Raw genomic sequence first — 24,225 nt, 5'->3', positions numbered from 1 at the left:
AAGAATGTCTCATTATGCACACATACTTAATATGCAAATTATACCACAGAAGCTGCATTTATATCTCCACACAAACGCAGCGGCGGTGCAGTTGGTGACCATGTTATTAATCATGTGGACAAACAGTGGCATGACAAACACAGCCCATACATCATCACAGTAATTATTCTGTGTGTAATAAACCACATTCTCCACACACACATTTAGCCTTAACGCAGAGTGAAAGTTATCGGCTGCCTACAATAGAGTTCAGGTCCTGGGGAGGGATGTCTCTCCTGTCTTTAAACTCATCCTCTCACTGAGCTGCTGAAGCGAAACTTCCTCTTAATCTTCTGTAGTTACTATCACAGCAGATGATGTTAGAATTCTGGCAGAAACGTGACTTCTGGTTTTCACCGGGATCATTATTCATTACTGCAGTGAACTTAAATAGGTTTCATTTGTAAATTAGTTTATCTGTTCTTTGAACAGATTGAAATAGTAATTTTGCCAGTCTGAGAATTTATTTTATTTTGGCAGAGTATAACTGCTTGGGTTTTGACATCACATAACAGCTTATTTGGTCAAATGAAAAAAAAGGGGGGTTGTAGCAAAATATATATTCCTCAGAGTAAGGTATGAAAAGTCTTATGTTGGTATCAGGACCAAAACTATGGAAAGTATTATTTTAAAAATCTCAAACAATATCTGGTCCTAATAAGGCAGCCTTTAGGTCACAGACTGCACCTTTAAATCTGGTTAATAAGAACCAAAGCAGGGCAGTGTTTTAGCCTTGGGCAAACTCAGCCTGAGTGAATGCTAACAGGCTAACACACAGTAGCGCTTGTGTTTTCTGCCTTGCTGTGTGCCAAACAGAGCTAGCCTGAATATGACCCATAATACCTAAACACACGCACACTGAAGCAGACCGAGGTTTACAAGTCTCCAGGCACATCTGGATACAGTTTAACAAACAGCAGCGTAATTACTGGAGAGCTCCTACATCACAAATCAGTTTACGCTCTGGCACACAAGCACACACACACACACACACACACACACACACACACACACACACACACACACACACACACACAACACACACACACACACAGTAAACACACAGAGGGCTAGTGTGGACAGCATCCTTTAAAAAGGGAAAGTACGCTGATGAATGTGTCCTGAAATGCCACCGGAGTAGTGTTCTCCTGCAGCCCAGCTCTCACACACACCAATAACAGGAACAGACAGGGGAATTCCCACAATGCACAGGGAGAGCCGAATAAGACCCGAGAAATGACACCAGATATAATCTCAGTGTTAACATGTCACTTCAATGTTACTGTAAGTGCTTCAGACACTGGACACACTCCTACCACACCCCATTGACTATACTGTTAAAACAGGCACTGTTACAACTGTAGTGTTAACATTTTTACAGTACAGTTTGTCTTCAAAGCTGTAGGATCAGCTTTTTCTGGTTACTTGGGTGCAGCAGATCAAAGTGAAAATAACATCTGACATAGTTTAATTTTATTAAATAATTATGGCAAACATGTCAGCAGACAGATGCCTATTCCACATCAAACAGACCCAGAATGTTATTATCCCACTGCAGCTTTCGTGCCCAATTGAATAAATGTAAGTTGACTATTTACTATATTTTCAGCTCCGATTTGGACATGAATGTGCAGTGTATGTATGTTCTGTTTGAATCAACAGTAATTATACAGTAATTATAAAGACTACTTACTAGCTTGAATAGTTGATCTGAACCATCAGCAAACATAAAGGCTGCTGAAGGCCAAACAGCCACCAGGGGGCCACAAAACTAGACAATTAAAAGTATGATGTGTGTTTCTTTTTCATAATTAAAAATGTAAGAAAATGCATTTTTGGAGCCAATTTTAATATTCAAATTTCCATGCAGCTGTAGCTTAAGATTGGGGTGGAGTCAACAACCTTTTTCTTAAGGCCTCACCAAAACTTTCACCTGCCCTGAATGCTCATAATCATCCAGGGCCAGACTGACAACCTCTACCTTACAATGAGTGCGACTTCAAAAAAACAACACAACATTGTGCATCACGAGCAGGTAAGAGAATCAAAAAAACACGATCTTAATTTATACAAAGAAATGATAACTGATATATTGTTCATGCTCGTCAAAAAATGTTGGACTGCTAATAAAAAAAATAATTTGCACAAACACACAGCGGAGCTTCAGTTCAGAGGAATGTATGTGGGCAGCTCTTCTTCCTCTCCTGCTCTTTGTTCTCCTTCAACCCTCCTGGACTTCTCACTTTTTCCTCTCCCCCACTCTCTCCCTCGTCTCCCTTTCTTTTCCTCCCTCCTCTCTCAAGTCACCACGACACTCGGTTACTGCGGCCAAGACTGTCATTCTGCAGCTGCACTGTTCCCCTCTGTCAGCACTTTATCTTCTCTCTCTCTTTCTCTCTCTCCCTCTCTCACATACACACACTTTCATACCAGTGAAAATTCACTTCATATTTAAATAGAAACTTTTGCGTAATAAAATGTTCAGGAAAACAGAAAAGATTAAACAAAAAAAAAAATCAGCTGCTGTAGCACAACTGAAACACACTGTACCGTGTGTGTGTGTGTGTGTGTTTGTGTGTGTGTGTGTTTGTGTATGTGTGTGTGTGTTTGTGTATGTGTGTGTGTGTGTTTGTGTATGTGTGTGTGTGTGTATGTGTATGTGTGTGTGTGTGTTCCCAGTGTGTTCCCAGTGTGAAAGTACATGGACTGCACAAAGGACAGTATTATGAAAGGACAACAGATCGGTCACCAAGGCTGCAAGTAATTATTATTTTGCAATTAGTAAAATCTTTTTGCTTTATTGATCAGTGGCTGACGTCATTGATCTTAAATTTGCTGAAGTTGTTTCAGAAACATTTCAAAAACCCAGAAACACGTAACTGACAAAGATTTAAAAATGCAAAAATGACCAAATCCACACAATAAATAACCAAAAGTTATAAACTGACATCACCAACAAAACTGTCATTAATTTTTTTACTATGATCTATAATTTCACGGTTACTATGGACAATGAACAAGAGCAACATACCAACAAACAAAAGTCTTTTGTTGCAAAGGTCCACTGAAAAGTTAAAGTGTTAAATAACATTAAATAAATGACCTGAGCAGCATCTACAGAGCCGAACCCTCCCGACACCCTGATCAATGCTTCTGATTGGTCTGTTATTTTAAACATCTGTCCTGCACAAAACAAGTCAAACTTACTAATGACAACCGTCCTAACAAAGAGAACACAGTCTGAAAACGTCATAAAATATAAAAACTACCACACTAGACAACTGTACTGTTATAAATCTGAAAAAATATCACAGCCACAACTACTGCATGAAATACTCAGAGCGAGGGACAATGTGAACAAAGGGGACCGCCAGTATACAGCCTCCCCCCTCCCCCTCACCAGACAAAGGAGCAGCACTCTGACACACACACACACACACAGAACATCTCACTTGTCATCACACATGCAGGCAGAGACCCACAGCTCTCCTCAACAATGACCATCAGCACGGACTGACACACACAGGATAAACGCAACACACACACAAAGCATCAGTATGCCTGTGGTCTTGGTCAACACAGCAAGTCTTAAAAAAAAAAAAAAAATCACGTGTGCACAAACCAGCTGATCAGGGGAACGGCAACAAAGATCTTCACTGCAACAAGAGTTTTCACAGCCCAGTGAGATTACTGCCCAGACTGAGAGCAGCTAAAAACTCAAAGCAGGAGGCATGAATGAGCTGTTCCAAAGAAATCTGCTTCTCAGTCTGCTCTATTTCAAACTTTACACTTGGATGAAGCAAGGAGCTGCAAGTGTGTGTGTGTGTGTGTGTGTGTGTGTGTGTGTGTGTGTGTGTGTGTGTGTGTGTGTGTGTGTGAGCATCTACGGTATGTGAGTGTGTTTCAGTGTCATGGCTGTAAATGCACAGACGCAACACTTGACAGCTTAAGACTCTTCCCTTTTCCAATCTCTGTTTCTACCTCATAACGACTAAAATTTACTATTGTTTTAAATTGTTTCAACAATAAAATGTCATTTATTAAAATTACAACATATAAAAACAGAAAAGCAGCAACTCTTCATATTGGAGAAGCTGGAAGCAGAGTGTATGGCATTTTTGCTTAATAAGCGACTTTCTGTCAATTTTAGTTTCTGTGCTAATTCCCACAGAGTTGCAGCACAAAAGCACAAGAGCAACAGGGAAACAATGAACACAACTGTAGAGACTGACACTCTGCAGGTTTTAGATCGTGTGCGTCAAGCTGAACCACAGAGGAGGAGGAGGCAGCAAGGAAAGGACCGAGGAAAAAACAGAAGTGTGAAAATAGAAAAATGCAAATAAGTGTCCCCAGAATGGAACGGGAAAAGTGGGTTAAGCAACTGAGAAAGAAAGAAAGAAAAGACAAAGAGGGGCAGAGGAAGAAGAAAAGAAAAAAGAACCAGCCCAAAAGACAAAATCTGTCCCGTTCACTCTCTTACCGTCCTCCACCATCGCGCTCTCCGTTAGCTGCATGCTGCCACTCGTCTCTCAGCTGTTTCCCTCCTCCCTCCTCTTTCTCTCTCACTCACTCTCCCTCTCTTGCTCACGCGCTCTCTCTCTCTCTCCTCCTCCTCTTCCTCCTCTACCTCCTCCTGCACTGCGACCTCCTCCTCCTGCTCTCTGCACCCTCAGACTGAAGAAAAGAGCGAGCGGGGCTGATCCTAAAAGACAGATGACGCGCTAACTAATGCCTGCACGGAGGCCCGCCCCCTCAGCCAATCAGGAGCCACCGGGGGGGGGGGGGGGGGGCAAAAGAGGGGGGCCTCACAGGAGAAAGAAAGAAAGAAAGAAAGAAAGGAGGGAGGTGGAGTTACCCACTGGTATATCTATTCCTTCTGGGGCAGCACACACTCGTACACACACTCAGGCGCTAAATCAACAGGTTGTTTCTGTTGAGCACAGTGCGAGCGATAGATGAATGTGTGTACGGAATTCACTTAATTCGCTCAATTTTTACTGAAAAGCCATCGATTCTCCTATTTAAAAAGCTGGAAGCATGAAATGTCTGGCGTTGACTGGAAAAAAAATAATATTGCTCACAAAATGCGTATCATCCAATTTATTATTATTTTTAAATTGAATAACACTGAAAAGATTGTCCCCCCGAGTGTCCCACTTTGACTCAACACACTGAAATGCATGCGTGCTTTTACACTGTGCGTGCATATTTATTCCTAAAATTAAATTTTCTTTTATCATCACCATCCAATCTTAAACCACTAAAAAAAAAAAAAAAAAAAAAAAAAAAAGGCAATGGTCTGTTTATGGCTATGTGAAAAAGTACTATGAATGAAATCAAAGCAGCTGCTGAACTTCTAGCTGTCAACGGATCCATCTCCAAGACAACTGAGCAAACTTCATCCACTGACAGAGACAGTTGAAAGCTTCACAGAAACATAGTAAGTGGATCTTGAGTCGGTTTTCTTTTGTCAAACTATCTCCAAGGTTAGTAACAAATTTTGATGCACATTCTCTAATGGTTTTAGACACTTTGGTCTTGAGGTGTATGTTGATTAATCTGGAATAGGTTTAGTTTATGTTGAGATTATAATCCTTATAAAAGGCCCTTATCACTTAGCGACACATATGGACAGCAAATATTAAGAGGATTACGTCTCCTATTGGCCACGTCAGTCCAGTCCTGCACATGATCATTACGTACTGTATGTAAAGAGGCTTTGACACTTCTCCGCTGTGCATGAATGATGCCAACTGCTGCCATTTATATTAACCACAGCAGGTCTGTACTACAGGTCTTTTGGCCCATTTTCCAGAAAGAAAAATAAATAAATCACATATATTTCCTATATATTTTTTCCAGAACAAGCTTTTGATTTTTGAAATGCTTATGTACTTCTTAGATTGCAATTTCTGCTCATTTCAGTGTGATATGCAAATGAAACTGAACTTAAAAACTTGTAAAATGGCAAATGAAATGTATTTGAGTCACTTCAGTGGCCATCATGTCTGCTTTGAACAGCTGTTCTTGAATAAAGAAATGTATTGTCAGCACATTGTTCTCCTCCGTTATTCTTCCTTGGCAGCTGAGTGCAGTCGCACCAATCTCTTAAAATTCAGTGCTTATTAGAGACCATAGTAGGGCTGGGCAAAAGACCATAACATTTACAAGGATATCATTTGGCTACATACAAAAGTCATCAAAACGGTGCTAAATCTTATGACAAAGAACTTCATTAAATTGCTCCAAGTCATCTTCAATTGTCTTTGAGCAACAGAATTTTGCAAAAAAGCATAATACGATCATCATGGTTGATTGCTTGTCAAAGAAAAGGCAGCTTTACGGCTTTTACTGCCATCAAAGTAACATGACTGTTGCATAATAATTCAGTGTAAAGGGCAGATGGATTTGTAAAACCTTCACTACCTTATCACAACTGCCCAAAATCAAATCAGACGTCATGTAAACTGTGATGAATGCAGCTTGCGCAAGTGGATTTTCATGCTGGGTACATGTGAATAGAAACTACATGGAAGGACGGAGAACGGGACAGTAATGGGCATTACATGAGAACTGCTGTAAAGGAACTTAGACATGTAAAAAAAACTCTGGCAAAAAATGCCCCGGTGATTTTCCATTGAAAGATGAGACTTAGCATTCCCCCCACATCACACACACACACACACACACACACACACACACACACACAAAGTGGAAACCCAGGCTTTGCCCTCCCCTGGGGGCTGGGGGGGGGGGGGGTGCACTCCACCTGTGCTAATCACCCCACACACAAGGGCAACACACACAGACAGACATGCACTTTAACTGTCACTGAGGCGCTCACGTTGTAATTCCAGTGCAATAAATATTCTAATGAACATCTGTGGGATGTTCATCATCTTTTTTCTCTTGGTGTCTCCTCAACCCGTTATCATCCCTCTTTCTCCTCTTTCCTCCTCTTTCAGCCTCTATCACCACCACCCCATTGCATCTCTACTAGCTTTACAAATTACATGTCAGGTATGTGAAGACAAAGACACACGGACACACTCTGCATACTTTGAGACAAAGACAAGTACAGAGGTTTGGGAGATGTGACTGATAACCGGATGAGCTCAATCAGGCAACAGAGGTGAGACACACATACAGAACAAAAGGCCCTGAAAGACCTTAAAACCAGCTGCAAATGTGAGCTCCTGAAAAGTGCATCTGCACTGTCAAGAAGCTGGGATTAAACACCATTAGTCAGAAGAGAAGCGGTGATTTCAGCTACTTTTAATGCCAAATCCTCACAAGTCCTTTTTTAAAAACTACCCTCACTCATTCTGTCATTTTTCTGTTTTTGGAACTTGGAATGTGTGCAAATGCTCTCCTAAGCTGGGATAAAAACAAAGGTTTTTTTTTTTTCAATCATTATTATTTTTCAACCATGACAATAACTCCACATGTACATGCATGGAAGAATGAATAACTCTGGGTGTAATACAAGCCAAGGTCCAGTGGCCAGGCTTAAGAGTGTGAATCACCAGCAAAGAGCCAGACGCATTACAACCCAGACGCATTGAGGAGCAATGTCAATTCACTGTCCACATGCATGCATGAAAAAATGAATGGCTCTGGATGTAATACAAGCAAAGGTCCAGTGGCAGTTAAGTGTATGAATCACCACTTTTACATCCACAACACATTGAGAAGAACTGGCCTCCTCAACAGGCGAAAAAACAGGGGGTGCTAACTTTAAATGAGCAGAAACAGGCTATAGATCTATAGATATTGCAACAGTCCACCTCACTTAGACTTCAATATGCTTAAAATGCACTGCAGAGTGCACCACTCTCTGACACAAATACACATAATTTAAATTAATGTGAGCTTAAGGTTGAAATACTTTCTTTGATAAAGCATCTTAACCTAAGGGATTTTATTGCATTATCTCTGCAACATGCCAAAGATAAGACATAATACTGCACTTCATGGTGGCTGCAGAGTACAGTACGGCTCAATAGACAGATGGGGGAAGAGAAAGGAGGAAAAAGGGACAGAGCTACCGGGCAAACTGCATTCAACAGCGCCTCCTGGAAACAACACAACGTCCCACATCTGCGCCATGATCCATTCAGCGCACCGAGGGGAGACAAGGAGGAGGAGGAGGGGGGAGTCAAATGACACTGGCACAATTGCCAAGGAATGAATGAATGAAAGAATGAATGAATGAATGAAACATATTCAGTTCTGGGTGACAGTTGGCTCTAAAGGGGCACAAAGACGTAAAGCTACGTGTTAGTGAAGGGTGTTATGATTATAAAACGCTCCGGAGCTTCTATTCCCAGTTTCACTCATTATTCCGGTCCTTCTCCGTTCTCTATATCCCATCCCCCCTTTCCCGCTGTCGGCACCTGGAAGAGCTGATTTCGGGATGATCCGGTTGAAGCCGTTTCATTTATAATTTGATTGTAGAGAAGTAATAAATTTAAAAAATAGGTAGAGGGAGATGCAAATATTAGTCGTTTGCCTCGATGAGAATTCAGCTACAATGAACTGCATTGGTGTTTTCATGTAATATGTCTAAAATCGTTTGGGCTGCGATTTCCGTCATCTCTCCCATTCTTGTATTATATAAAATCACATGCAGATGTGCGGAGACGGGTTTCGGCTGCCTCCGTGTACAGACTTCATGGGACTATTGTCTTCAAAACGAGTCTTTGAGTGCGGGCTTGGAGAGCTGCATCCACTGTGTCAGAGCTTAAAAAGGAGCATTTCTGCTGTAACAGAAGCCCCAGACAGTAAGAAACGCGTTTGAAGAGTTGCCACTGCGGCTGGAAACTGTTATTACAGCTAAACCAAAAGACAAAATGTCGCTAAATCTTTGTATTCATTGTGCCAAAACGAAGAATATCACCACAAACGAGCAGGAACGCGTGAAATCCCTCCTGCAGCGACAGGATCTGCGCTTTAAAACTTTCCAGAGACCTGAACAGACACCTAACACAACACCTCCACTCTTCTCCTGCTAAGCTCCAGCCTAACGTCCATGTCCGTCATTAGCCTCTGCTGTCACCGGCTTCCTTACCTGGCGGTTGGTCCATTTCCAGATAAAATATCAGCTCTGTGGAGTAGGGCATCATCACGTCTCTCCAGTCTCCTTCCTCACTGTCTTTCTCCGTTGTCCAAACTGTATTATACATTGCTTTCGTGTGGCTTAACCTGACAATCTTTCTCCACAAAAAGGAAAAAAAAAAAGTTTACAAAATGCGAACGGGTGAAAAGGACAAAAAACCCTACGATTAAAAAAAAGACTTGATTAGATAGGCTAATCTATCTATCTACTTGGAAGTCTTCTATCTGAATTCCTGCTTCAGATTGTAATAAATAGACGAACTGTGTACAGCAAGCACCAGGGTGCGACTGCTCCCTCCGACATAATAATAATGTTAATAATTTGGGGCTCTTCATTAAGGCCCGCTGTGTGTATATATTTATATATATATTTATAAAAGCGTCCTTTAAACTGCGGGAGAGTAGATGCCAGCTCTACATATCAATCCCCTCTCCTTCTCCTCCGCAGGTACCAGCTACTCACTAGCTCCATTTTAAGAAGAGCACTGACGAGAGGAGCCTGGCGGAGGCAGACAACGGCTGGGACAAACCACTCCGCCGCCGCTTACAGGGGAGGAAATAAAGCCTCTCCAACCGCGACGCAAAAATACTAAATACAAATAATCCTTAGCGTAATGAATTATTTATAACTAAAGTAAACACCACTCTTATAAAACTCATGGCGGGCTTTATTCTATCGACCCACTCTGTCTGTATTCTTTTAGGACAACGTTACCCTTTTCTCACAGTCGGAATGGTTAGCCCCTTTCTTACCCAGGCCAACCGCTGACCGAGCCTGTGAGCACAAGCTCAGTGGTTGAATTTCAAAGCCAGCAGGGAAATTATTTGATCCTCTGAAGAGCAAGTCACAAATTCAGCGATCCACACCTTCTAGTGACAAACTTTATGTGACTAGAGACTAGACTGGGTATTACATAATATGCTACTTGAATAATGTACTGCTTTTTGTTGTCTTTGCCCATTGAGCTATTCCAAATGACAAGTGTTTTACCTTTTCCAAAGCACACCTGAGTGGTTTTACATTTGTGAAAGCGCGTTCCCTACCTTATAAGCAGACACTGGTTTCTTTTCATTTCCATACAGGTATGGAAAACAACCTGAGACAGAGAGTTGCGATACAAGCTTGAGTTATGTAATCCATCAGAAACAGACTGTGAATGTTTTAATTAATTCATGCAAAAGGGCAAGGCTGCTGATATTCTATTTTTCCACCTGCCGACTAACGAAAAAAAAAAAAAAAACAGCCAACATAAGCTAACACAATATATTTTATTCCTCTGTGTTGAAGAGTTCCATAGTCATCCAGAAAACTTTTAAAAGCACATCAGTGAGCCACACTGTTGCACCTACATACACCATTTAAAATCCACCACTGAAAATCGTTCCCAACAAATGCTCTATTTCCACATTCCCTAAAAACTACAGTGTCCAGCTGTTTTAGGAATGACTTGGTCTTTAAAAAAATGATAATAAAACAACACATTTTTGATCTGTTTTAAAGATTTACGTCTTTAGAAGGAACCACAGTGTTTGTGGCGGAGAGCTTCAGACAGTTCAGGGAAACCGGAAAGTATTGAGAGATGGACTAACATTGTTGGGTTTGGAAAATTAAATTAAGAAAAATATGGAAAAATGCCAGCCTTTAACTTTGAGGTTATCATTGCATGATAATGTGGTGAGCAAAGTTTTCAAACGAATGTACTCTACCACTATTTTTATTTATGTTTTATTTACATTAGCACACAAAGTGACAACAATGGTGGAACATGCAAATCAAGCAAGTTTTAAGCTGATTTTCATACCATAGTGAACTAAATTCAATCAGTGGCTGACTGAAAGGTAGGAAAAACCCATTTAAAACCCCAATCCTTACAAAGTTGATAAGAAAATGGTCAGCAGCAATGTAAAGTGCAATGAGACAGAGACTAAAATGTCCCTGAGATTATAGATTGTGTCAGAGTCTGTGCTCTACCTTGAGTTTATGCTCCCACGTCAGCAGCTGTGGACTTTGCTGTAGTATCAGCAGGACAATGAATCCTCGCTGGGTTTAGAGGTACTGTTCTGACACATTTAATACACAATCAAATTATAATTAAACTAGCTTTGTTAAAATTTAAAAGACCTCTGTGCCAAAAATAGTGGAAAATGTGTTCTCTTTGATCATAATGCCCTTTTCCGCTGCAGTGATGTGTTTGGAGCTATAGTTTGTTGGTTCAGTGGGCTTATTTAACTCCAGAGAAGGAAAAGGTGCCATTTACAATGTGAACCAAGCCGCCTACGGTGAGGTAAGCGCAGCTACAGTAAATAATATGGAAGCTTAATCATGAGCTTAGGGATGCTAGAGAGGTGCAAACATGTATTTAGGAAGCCTATAATTCAGGGATTACTGCACACTCACATCAAAACACACACCTGCTAAGATGGATATTATGGATTTACAGGATTGTTGGTGCAGGTCTGTTTCAGGCCTTATCTGTAGGACTCCTCATTCTCAGATTTTACTTTTCAAAGCCGCTGTAATCAATAGTTTTATATTAGCACTGGATGAAACGAGTTTCTGTTGTGGGAAAGGGGTCCCTCGTATTGACAAAAACACAAAGCATGATCACTGACTTTGTAGTTCCACTCAGCTCTATAGAATCTTACATGTCTTTCAGCTCATTGTTTTGGTTTTACAGTCTTCAGTCCGTATGGTTCTCTGGCTCTCGTGGTGTGGGTTTCCCTTTCAGCATGCAGCTGTCCATCAGGAGCAACAGCAGACAGACAAGGTTGGGGAGTAGCTGGTGAATACAGTGGTGCATTTAAAGGGCTAAAGGGCCAAATAATTTCCTTAGAAGCTGGTACAGACCACAAACAGAGCTAGACTGACAAAGACTTTGTATCATTGGAAGTGTGCTGTGAGCTATTTCAAGTGTGCAGACACAAAACCGGGGTGATGATCTGTTTAATGATGTACGCTCCTTACAAAAAATGTTGAGAATGTACATTTTGTTTGATATAGTGGAGGCTCACTCTCTATGCCTCCATTCCCGTTCCAAGAACAGAAAGTAGAGCACTTTTTAAGACAACAAAAAGAACAATGGCATCATCATGATCAGCTGCCCCCCAGAGCACACAGTGGAGACCCAGACTGGCCCAAACCCCCAGTCATCCACATGGTAATCTCCTGCTAACAGCCTAATATCAATACAATATCTTCAGATGGGGACTGCTGCCACCAGTAATTACATCTGCTCTGTCTATCTATCTGTCTGCCTGGTGTCCTACTTCAGGGAGCAACAATAAATGAAAGGTCTGCTCCCCAATCTGCCATCCATCCATTCTGTCCTCCCTCTATACCCACCCACCCACTCATCCATCCATCCATCCGTCCATCTCTCCTTCCCCTCCCTAAACTCGTCTGTCTCGTCTGTCCATCACAAGAGAAGAAGGAGGATGGAGGTTCCTCTTGCCCCAACCCCAGGCCCCCACCCACCCCTAAAAGAAAAAGAACAAGAGGGGAGCAGGGGGAATGTCAGTGAATGAAATCTATTTAATGCAGCAGACGCACACACATCGTGATTCTGTGTGTGTGTGTGTGGCTGTTTCACAGATGGCTCGTGCCGGACACACACAGCCCAAAGCTCCTCTCTGTCGAGTGTGTCGAACAGGTTTAATTGCCGCTGCTGCTCTGTGTGTGTGTGTGTCTGTGTGTTTGTGTGTGTCTGTGTGTGTGTGTGTGTGCAGCCAGGCAGATGGATCCCTAACAATGACACAGGAACTGACTCTGCCCCTCGTCATACAAAAGAGATAGATAGAGGAAGAAGGAGGGGCAGACGGAGGGAGGAGGATGATGGGAACAGCAGTATTAATCTGTGCTGTCCCCGGCCATCAGCACACTGCTCCCCATTTAACCTCGCCAACAATAGAGCAGAGTGGCATCAAGTGGCCTATTTGCATAGTGTATGCATAATCACATATGAAGCATAGTCACATATGAACCAACCCCTCCCACGACTCCACATAAAACCTCAAATTCTAATTATGTTTCCATCCACCTGTCATAATGCCAGAAATACACCGAAAATACCAAAACACCACATAAAACTTTTTTAAAACTTGGCCGATCATGCAAAAATGCAATAATCATTAGTGGAACATTTTTTTGGAATAATGCTGATGTCGTGGAAGTTACTTCAGCTTTTCTGTTTGCAGCATTTTCATACTGCTGTCACCAGTACAGGCCTCCACTCTGCCGAAAACATCAAATAATGAAAAGTTATAAAGGGCAGCTGTGTCAGACAATACCATAAGTTCAGTCATTAAAATAACATTAGTGATATAGTGGGTGGAAAGAAGCGCTGGAAAGCCAACAAGTCCTCCAACCTAAATGACCATACAGGTTGCCTGTCCGATCATGGATAAAAGAAAACACTGACTTACTCATGTGCTTTCCAATCCATCCAACTCGACCTACCCCTAAAGCGGACTTTGTAGCTCTATGGGCTACATCACTTGACTTCCTCCTTTGGTCCTGTCATAATTACTGCAGCTGCAGCGAGGCTGTCAGGTTTGGTACCACTGCCTGTACTGAGACCAAAACCAAAACTCACTGCCCATCCCTGGCAACCTCCACTGTAGCTCGAGACACTGCACAGAAGTACTAAGATGGTGGATACAATGGGGCTCATTAAGTAATAACTCCCACACAGAAGTTAGCTGTTTCTCACTGCTCCCAGTCTTTATGTGAAGCTAAGTTAAGCTAACCACATTCTGACTCCAGCTCCACAGACAAATGATTGATATCCACCTGAACATCTCACTCTTGAAAAGACTGCAAATAAGCTTATTTCCCTGAGTGTCACACTATCCCCTCAAACTACAAAGCAGAATAAAGAAGTAGTCAGATGTGGCACCACAGGCAGAACATTAACGATAATTGGCTACAGGCTGGCACATCAATAATTCAACACTCAGTGAGGGACCATTGTTCAGGAGTACTTCTACCTTGGATTCTTGAGTACACTTTACTGATTATGCTTCTGTATTGTTACTTGTGAAGAAAGCTGATACATATTTCTGCCTACATTGTTTTGCCAATTGTCCTTCAAAATACGTCTTCCGAATTGTGTGTGTGTGTGCATGCATGTGTGGCACAGAAAATTTGAGGAAAGAATCTGCATGTGAGCATGAGAAAGAGAGAAGCCCAGGTGAGCTCCAGGGAATCAGGTGTTGAGTTTGCCATTTCTGTCGCCATAGAGACCAAAATGTCCAGTGAGGCGCTAACAATGTCTCTTTTAAAGGGCTTTAAGCACAGACAAAGGCACTGTCTGGAAGCTCATATCATGTGCCACCTACTGAGTTAAATGCAGCCACAGAGCACAAATCCATGCATGCATCATGAGAGCATGTCAAACCTAAAGTAACATGCACTTTAACCTTTTTAACTTTGATTTTCTTGTAAAATCCATTTTTTCCACATTGTGTAATATCACATGAAGCACATGTATGAAGCGTATGTAGAGCAATATATGAAAACTCCATTTACAAGGACAGGTAATGGCTGCACAGTTCCATCAAACAGAGATTTTTAAAATGTCTTTCATTTCATACACATTTCCCCCAAATCCAGCTGAACATAGCTGATTTCGTTGGAAATGTAGGCAACTGTCCTAGAATTTGAATTACAGTTGGGTGAGGCTGAACAGTGTTTGGCCATGTAGCTAGCATACATCTGAACTCATGGACACACCTGTTTGTCTATCAGCATTTTGTCTGTCGTGTTTTTGTGCTCCGGTCTAGCAGATTATATTTAAATTGTAAGAAGCAGACAGAGCTTCAGGTAAAGCTGCTGTCTAAGTATGTCCCTGGAATAAGTCTGAGGCCAACAACTTTAAGAACAAGCTGTTCAGTAAACTATATCTGTGAGTTGTGTGTGTGTGTGTGTGTGTGTGTGTGTGTGTGTGTGTGTGTGTGTGTGTGTGTGTGTGTGTGTGTGTGTGTGTGTGTGTGTGTGTGTGTGTGCATGTGCAGAGGTTTGTGTCTGTTTAAAGTGCATTATCTATCTGTGGATGTGTGGAACACATTAGAGGTCAAACACCACCTGTGCCCTGAGCTACAGCTGCCAAACCCACAGGGTCATTTTACAGAATAAAATCATTTAACTCAAACCTTCTTTTGTTAGCCGCTATTGTACTTTGTGGAATGAGATAGAAAGCCAGACGCCACAAAGGGCATGACACACACTGACACAGCTGAACAGAACTATCATGACCCTACAACACCTGTGAAAAATCTGCTACACACACCTGTGTGTGTGTCTGCATTACACACACGTGTGTGTGAGAGAGACAGAAAGATAAACTAATTTAACTTAAAGAATATATTTTCCAAAAATGAATTTCCTTAAACTGAAACAAAGAACATGATATTTTATATGGCCAAAATAATATGGACAGGGCAGTCCACATGAATTTGGCCACATTCTTTATAATGACCAGTTTGCAATAGTGTCTGAATGGGAGCAAATCCCTGCAGCGAGTTCAACATCTGGTGGAAAGACTGAAACCAGAAGAGTGGAGGCTGTTAGAGCAGCAGCTTAATACCCATGGCTTTGGAATGACAAGTTCAGCTATCACGCAGGGGTGTAATGTTTGTCCACATACTTTTGACCATATGGCTGTTGTCACGCTGAATATTAGCGTGACAACACTCAAACACTGAAACACACTGTATGAAGCACCATAAATAAACTGTGAAACAAACATCGTGTATATAGTTGTGTAGCCACACTTGTGTAGCTACACAAAAGAGAAGCAGCATCAAGTCATGTGATGAAGAAGAAGAAAAGCAGCCATTCCAACATATACAGGTGGTTCATGTTTTCAGCTGTAGGTTATTAAGAAATTTCTCTGACTCTGACTGTGCTGGTCATCTGCAGCCATGTGGTATAAGCTTTAATGCCCTGTGGGAGGATGGAAAAAGGAAGAGTGAAGCAGATGCACTGCATTACCCCAGCAGGTTATCAGTCACTCTTTTACACAAATGGGTCTCAGGTTAGGTACAGGTCTCAAATTTGCTGTTTTTAGTTGGGTTCAGGACTTAGACGCAAGGGCAGGGACAAGTGTATGTCTAACAAGGGTCTAATGTAGAGATGTGGCTGACATGGAAAATGTTAGACTTGCTGTTTTTGGAGCTTGACACAGACAGTAGTAGAGACTAAAAGTCAAAACGACATCACTGTAGAATCATTTAAATCTAAAGAAAAATGAAAGGCTTATTAACAACATAATGACATAATGTTGGAGCTGTATCTATTGTCTTCTGTATTGTCTCTGTATTAAAAAAGCAGCCTGTAAACACTTTGAGGTGGCTTTTGGAAATGGAGCACTACTGTATCTACTGTGTCAGTAATATTTTTCTGGTGAGTTTCTGTTCTACTCAGAGAAATAGAGTTTTTCTTCCACTTCTTGTACCAACAAATGGGCATATGTGCAGTTTTCAGTTTTGTGTTTCACAGGCTTAATTGGTCCCCTGAGTGGGCATGTGTCTGTGTGACTTTGTGTATGTGTATGCTGTAATAAGGCAGTGATTCAGAAAGAGACAATAGTGTTGTATATCTCCCTGACACGTTCCCTGGTGTCAGAGAGTCACTACTGTACCATCTATCGAACATGTGGTTAAAGCTTCTTTTTTCTTATAATGGAAAGTCTGCAGATTGCACATTTGCTGTCATGGGAGAAACAGAAGCAGAGGACTGAGGGAAGGATGAATGGAAGGAGGGGGAGGAGAGATCCTAATCTGCCCGGCTGCAGTGCTAGACCGAAGCAAATGATGCAGGAGAGATAGAAAGAGGACGCCAAAGGAAAAGAAGAGGGGAGATGGACTTCCATTTGGCCTAAAGTTTCAGTCGGGACATGACTGTCTCATGGATTTAGAAACAGCAGTCCATTAATATGTGAGTGTGTGTGGGGGCATGTTTGACTGTACAGTGATGACGAGGCTGTGGTTTGCTCACTGCCTGCTCTATTTCTGTGCTTATTATCCATGGCCCTCAGCGCTTTTCATATTTCGTCTGCTGCTGTAATAACTAGAGTGGAAAGTACAATTTAACTGTAGACACGAATAGGCTGCTAAACATAGACATTGGTGGAGTGGGGTCTGGGAGAGCACACACACACACACACACACACACACACACACACACACACACACACACACACAGAATGGTTGCGTAATATGGCGCGCCACTTTTGTATATATTATGCATAAGCGTTTTTTGGAGGGTGCAGGGTACACAGTGTGTCACCCGCCTACATCACTGCTACAATTATCATTAAAATGCACAGCGTGACTGAGCAGTCACCTTTCTGTTCTCTCATTTTTTCAACATTAGAAATTCTGTTGTTGTTCATACGGCAACTTTCATACTACAAACCATAAAGACACTGTCTTTACAGGCTCACATTGTGCAGACAGTCTGTCTTTGGTTTAAGATGCCAAAGTTTCCAAAGACACAATTCAAACGTGTGTAAAAATTATGCACAAAATGTCTAGAGAATTGATCCAATGGTGGAGCCATGGGGTGTGCTGGGTTTGAATAATAAACTTGACAAAAGTGTTGGAACAAGCAGATACACAGTGTGGTTGAATCATAGTGTGGAAAAATGTTTTCACTTTGATGGTTTGTGTTGCCTTCAAGATCAAAACTCCTCTTACCAAATACAGTAAGACAGGACAGAGGAGTTTACATTTCAAAGTCAGGATCTCTTGGGACATTGAGGACATTTTGTCTGGTCCTGACCTCTGCAAAGGGCTGTATGATGGTTAAGAATCAGGATTAGATTTGGGTTTGGGTTATCTGATGTTGATGAGGGTCCTCACAGGTATAGAACTGTGTGTTTGTGTGTGGAGTATGCAATCACGGTGTCAGTGGGATAGAGCCACATCAGTGAGCCACACAGAGAGGCCATATTTTCTGCTACAGTTACATATGGCTTCTGTAACACTGTGGATGACACTTTAACCCACCATGCATGCAAGGACTTTGTTTGACCCGTCTTCACCAGCACTGAGCACGGGACATTAATTCACTACGTATTTGTGATGTCACGATTATAAAACAATGAGACAAAGTCCTTCCTCATGACTGCAAAAATATACTTAAGATTATGTTGAGATAACCAAATAACCATCTTGTGATCACAAGGGAACCACATTTAATCGAATTATTTTTACATATGTCTTCTCTAGGCCTCATGCAGTAGTTCCCTGTTAACGTGTTCTCATGAAAAATTGATTTCAGAAACATTTATGCAGTTCCCAGTTGAGAAAAAAAATCACAGCCACGTTACACATCCAGAACAAAGAAGTTGAGCAGACCCCCGCTAAGTACATTTCTTCAGAGCGAATGAACATAAGGCGTAAGACCGTGCTTAAACATCACGGACTAGACACCATGCTGTAGTTCACATCACAGTGGCTGGTATTTACATCGGCTGCTTTGGCCTTAATGAGCTGTGCGCTGACCACGAGTCATGTGCATTCCAACTCAAGCACACCAATTAGCTCTGCTGTCTCAAACTTTCCAGCTCAGCTAATTCATTGAGGAGCATTACTCCTCCTGAGCTCTCCTGATCTATCCTCTGTCCAGTGAACCAGTGGACTCATTACTATTCAGGGTGGATTCGGTTCCTTTCCTGGCATTGAGTGATCCTGTTTCACACAATCAAACCAGTGAAAACTGCTCCACCTGTGCAAACTCAGGTTGTCTCACACTGCAGGCAGACAGGAAGAGGTGAAGTCTCAAAGAAACTACAGGCCTGCAGCGATATGAGAGTGCTGGCACACAGTGAAAACTACGCTTTTGCTGTATTATATACTAACTATATATAAACTTTAATTCACAAAATCCTATTTACATTCAACCAGGATCGGAAAAGTCCAGATTAGAAATAACAAAAACCATTTTGGCACGGGGTGATGATATATAATTATTTGCTTACATTAAAATCAGTAAATCTCATTCATTCCTACCCAGAGGATTTGGACAGAAGCTCTATAATAATCCTGCATGGATCTTTAGACAAAAGCTCTTACTCCTGATTTTTACAACATCAGGAGTAAAAATAATATAATTGAGTGAAGGTCAGGTTGGAAATGATAAGAGCCAGTTTAGCATGAGGTAATGTGTGTGTCCGAAAGTCATGAATGGTCAATAAAGGATGGGAAATAAAAGTGACAGGATCAGGTAAAGGCCAGATTGGGCATTTAAATACAGGTTCATGACATAATTATTTTCACTACTTAAATTAAGAAGATGATATTTATGCCTGTCCAGGGATTTTGAACCGACATTGTGGAATAGCCAGGTGGGACATAATTACAGAATTGGGACTGAAAGTAATGGGATTGGGTGCAGGCAAGAATTTATATGACAAAAGCCATGATGGGACCATGATGTGCAATTACTTGCTCAATTTAAACTCAGAAAATGATAATTTTACTGTGCATACTCAGGGACTGTGGACAGACAGACGCTCTGGAATACTCACATGGGAAATAATTATAGGGTCAAACGTATCAGTAACAGCCTGAAAATGGCAACTACCAAATTTAACTGGACAGGAAGAGATAAGCCAAGCAAGAGAGGGGGAGCATTTCACTTTCGTGTCACCGTCTCGTGACACAAAATTTTTAGTCCTTTTGGTGTTAAAAGGACTAAAAATAGGAATTGCACTGTTGCAGTGAGATGGGTTTCTGCTGTTGCAGTCAAAAAATAGGGACGATGCCCTGACTCTCAACCTGCTCTTTCTCTGTTTTTGGGTGCAGTGGACAGTTTCAGAGCCAAACAGAGACACAGCTTTAGAGCAGGCAGAGAGGGGAGGGCAGGAGATAGATGACACACATACAATAATACACACTTTCCAACTGAACCAAACCCAGATCTCTGTCCCCACCCCTCCTCTTCCTCATTTCTCTTTTTCAGATTGCAATATCATGCTGGCACACAAGGCTGAAACTCTCCACGAGCATCTGCGTCATTTTCTGCTCATGCCGGTCTGTTCATCTGTGGATCTGGCTCTTTGTTTTGCTTGCAGACAGACAGTTAGACAGTCAGACAGTCAGATAGACAGGCAGACAGACAGACAGAACAGAGCAGAGCAGAGCAGAGCAAGAACCGAAACACTCCAAATCTCCTTCTTCCTGTCAGCCAAGCAGACAGGAGCTGACTCGGTAACGGGTGATGTCATCCTGCAATGTGAGCGTCCCTGAGGTCCTGATCCCATGATGCAACACTCTGGTGACACTGTGAAACAGGTTGCTGCTGCTGCTACTGCTGCAGGCTGCATCCAAAACTGCTGAACTCTTTCTCTTTTTTCTTCTCTCTTGTTTTTTTTTTCTGTGTTGCTCTTATTCTGGTATGTTTATCTTATGCAGCCTCTGTTTTGGCTCTGCATCTCTTCTCCATTTCACTGCCCTAAATAAAGTATTCCCTTATTACTCCCTCTCTCCACATCTTTTCTCTGCCCTACATTTTCTATTGTTTCTGTTGTTCCTCTTGATCAGATCCCCTCAGCACCATCCTTCCTGCCCCCCTCCTCCTCTCCTCCTTTTCTTTCTCTCTTCTATATTTGCTCTCTACCCACACAGATCCCCCCTCTCCCTCTCCCCGCTCTCCACTGGTTGCCAAGGTAGCAGGGCACCATGGCTCAGCATTATTCATGCAGTAGCACAGTCAGCCAGCCGCTCATACACACAGACAGACAGTCGGACAGACAGGCAGTCAGATGGGCAGAGAGCCAAGAAGGCAGGCTGCAAGGCCTTCAACCAGTCCAGCAGAGTCAGGCAGACTTCAGAAACATTTAACTCTTTCCTCACTCCAGTTTTATTACAGTTTGGGTTTTATTTTCATAGTTTTGTCTATTATTCGTATCAGTGATGATGACATTGTAATCAATAGTTTCTAAGATCTGGGCACATACGGACATTGCTGAAAAGACAACAGTTTGGCCATGGAGGAGTAACATGATGGGGACAGGAATCATAACCGAGAGGAACGATGGCCAAAGCTACGAAAACACGACCTGAGCTGTGAAAAATTGGGATTACCTGTTACCCCTGAATGTTCCTCAGCTTAAAGCACCATTCCATGTCTTAAAGAAAGTATCATCAGCGTGGCAAAGGGAGCGGAAATGAAAACCATTCTTTTGATTTGATCTTTTATAATAATCATAGTCAACTACAGTTCATTGTCCTTGGCAGAGAAATAAATAAATACAATTTTTATTTCATGTTCCAGGCAGCCATTGTTTTTTGTTTTACATTTATTTTACCATGGAATTAAATCATAACAGAGACTAAAAGTTAATAATAAGTAATGTAGTTGGAATTGAAGATTAGCATGAAGCTAGTTTTAGCTTCATGCAAATACATTTTTATGATGTTCAGAGATTAATACAACAATGACTAGAAGGATGGGAAACCACATTTAATTCCTGCTGTATAGTATGCTTTGCAAAATGGTTGGCAGTAAAGTATATGGAATATGTGTGTGGTAAAAGGTCTGAACTTGAAAAAACACTAGAACAGTTCATCAGAATACTGCAGGATTAAAAACCTGATTAAAGACTACAACATGCAAATAAATGCACACAAGCCCATTTAAGCTTAAGAACTGTGAGTGTCTGTGTGTGTGTGTGTGTGTCTACTTCCCATTCAATCGTTTCAGACCTTGTTTTATCAACAGCTAGCCAACTATGATCAAGCAGTGAGAGAGACAGCAGCACTGAGGCTGAGCTGCCCTGGATGAGATTACAGCAGAGAACAAACGCTGCTTATCTGATTTCTAATACAGTACATCAGTCAGGAGGATGACCTCCCATCTTCCCCTGCTCTGCTCAGACCTCTCCTCTGATTCTCTTTCATTCTTCCTCCACCTCTCACTGCTATCTGTTTTCAAGTTTTGCTCAAGCAGTTTCTTTGCAGGCAGCGCGGTGTGTCTGAGTGAAGACAAAACTGAACACTGAACATGTTCAAACCCACAGCAGGGGGCCCTCTATAGAGTTTAAACAATGTCATGGAAAACAAGACGAAGTGCTTCATTTAGCAGTCTATCTATGTCCCAGCCTTCACTTGTAGTCATGAGCTTTGAGTAGTTACTAAAAGTATGAGTCTCTTTTGCAGGGTGGCAACTAGGACATTTGGAAGGAGCTCGAACGATAGCTCAGGCTGATCACGATGCCTCCTTTTATTCTGAACACATCCAGCTTGGATGAGACCGTGCAGAAGATCGGCAACACATCGGACAGGGTAGAGAAAGGTGTCTCCGCTACTTTGTTTACTGCAGCTACCATCACAACCAAGGCTCACATTAGAGGCTTCACTGAGTAGCTTCAACAGGTGGTGAAGTCTCAATTATTACAGGGTGGAGGGCACACAAAGGTGATATTAACATAAACAGATTCAGTCTGGGCGACAACAGTTCATGTGAGCATGGATCCGATGGAGATGGAAATATTTAAACTCTTACTTTTAAGACATAAGCCCAACTACAGTCCACCTTTCAACTCCTAACTAATCCTCAGCCAATTCTCTGATTTTTCAAACCCAAGCACCTTTAATATCTGGACTAGAACCAAAAACACACATGATAAGCCAAGTCAAGACACTTTCAAAAGATTAGAGCTGCTTCTACATCAGATTTACTTGCCCTGTAACATCACAGACATTATGACCAAATAAGTACCTCATCACAGGGGTGCAGTGACCCAGGAGGACTGCAGAAAACCTAATCTGAACCAGTTTAGGTCGAGGAGCTGCACAGTTAAAGCTGTGTCATTGCTTCCTAGGAATGGACACAGAGCTGAGTGTTTGCAGGCTGGAGGTGTAAAAGCAGCAGCAGCAGCGACCCCCTGCATTTACAGGATGTTTGTGTGTGTGTGTGTGTGTGTGTGTGTGTGGGGGGGGGGGGGGGGGGGGGGGGGGAATCTGGGAAATCTGTGGCAGGTGTACAAACAGATTCACCCTTAGAGCCAAAAGGGATAGACAGAGCCTTTGTTTGTCACACTCACACACTGCCTGCTGTGGGGACAAAGGTGGAGGGTCACGGGGGTCACGGAGCACACAGGGCCACCCCCCCCCCACACACACACACAGTTACTGTATTTCCATGACACCCACAACTTACACTAAACTAAATGAAACACGTTAGAGTGAGCCAAGCTGACTGACGCCGTCTGACGTGAAGGATTCCAACACCCCCCGAGCGGAAATGGAGGATTTGCTGCCGGTAGAGAGGAAAAGTCAAGAGGAGCATGTCGGGTAAACACGATGGTCCTGCGGTGAACAAAAGTATGCAAAGATACTGCCAACAGGTCCGGAGCCGGAACTGCTGAGCTGTGGGTGTTGGAGAGACACAGCAGACACTTCTGAGTGTGGGCATCAGCTGAGTTCCATATGAAAGATTTTAGTAAACAGTCTATGCCATAAATCAGCTGTTTTCACTGTGTAATGGCTTTTCACTCACATTACCAGTAACTGCTGTACTCATCCACTAATGACTGTTAATTAAACATCACTGTAAACTGAACTTCACAAACCAAAATTAGATAGTAGTATACATCTGCTACTGACTTGAATTCATCAAAACAGTGATTCTAAGAAAATTAAAGTTCAGAGTTTAATGGTTAAAGATGAAAGAAGCGGCTGTGCTGATTTGTGTGTGTGTGTTCCTGTTTTTGAGTGTCAAACACTAATGTCCTGTAGGTTTGAACGATGCCTGTAAACAGTATCAGAGGCTGTTGTCTGCTCCAGTTCATGTCAGTTACAGTGGAATTCAATACTGAAAACATCCATAGAAAATTAAATCATATCTGGAGCTTGGAACACATTTATGGGGCCATTTTGTATAAATAATCCAACAAAATTAACTCTATTAAGACATCACTCTTCATCTAGTGTTCGAAAGACAGACCCTTTACCCAGGATATTCAATAACTTAGATGGCTGAGGTTGACTAACATTATTCTGTAGCAGACATTTGTTTCAAATAGGATGTGATGCACATTTTGATCCAGTTACTGTCCTCAT

At 42.0% G+C, this 24,225-nt stretch overlaps 1 protein-coding gene across 3 annotated transcripts in view; it reads right to left on the bottom strand.

Moving 5' to 3' along the window:
* Positions 1-24,225, bottom strand: part of pik3r3b (phosphoinositide-3-kinase, regulatory subunit 3b (gamma)) — a 191,814-nt gene that overhangs the window by 27,215 nt on the left and 140,374 nt on the right. The window contains exon 1 of one of the 3 annotated variants that reach the window (XM_041039883.1): positions 9,110-9,596. The exons of 1 other annotated variant lie outside the window; for it this stretch is intronic. In XM_041039883.1, the coding sequence (XP_040895817.1) occupies positions 9,110-9,224 (115 nt within the window). In that variant the 5' untranslated portion in view covers positions 9,225-9,596. Of the gene's footprint in view, positions 1-4,519; positions 4,646-9,109; positions 9,597-24,225 lie in introns of those variants that run through there. One more of the 3 variants, XM_041039884.1, reaches the window with a different exon arrangement.

This window comes from Toxotes jaculatrix, chromosome 6, assembly GCF_017976425.1.
Source record: "Toxotes jaculatrix isolate fToxJac2 chromosome 6, fToxJac2.pri, whole genome shotgun sequence".
Classification (NCBI taxonomy): Eukaryota; Metazoa; Chordata; class Actinopteri; family Toxotidae; genus Toxotes; species Toxotes jaculatrix.
The sequence above is the reverse complement of the archived record's forward strand: the minus strand, read 5'-3'. Positions and strand labels throughout refer to the sequence as shown.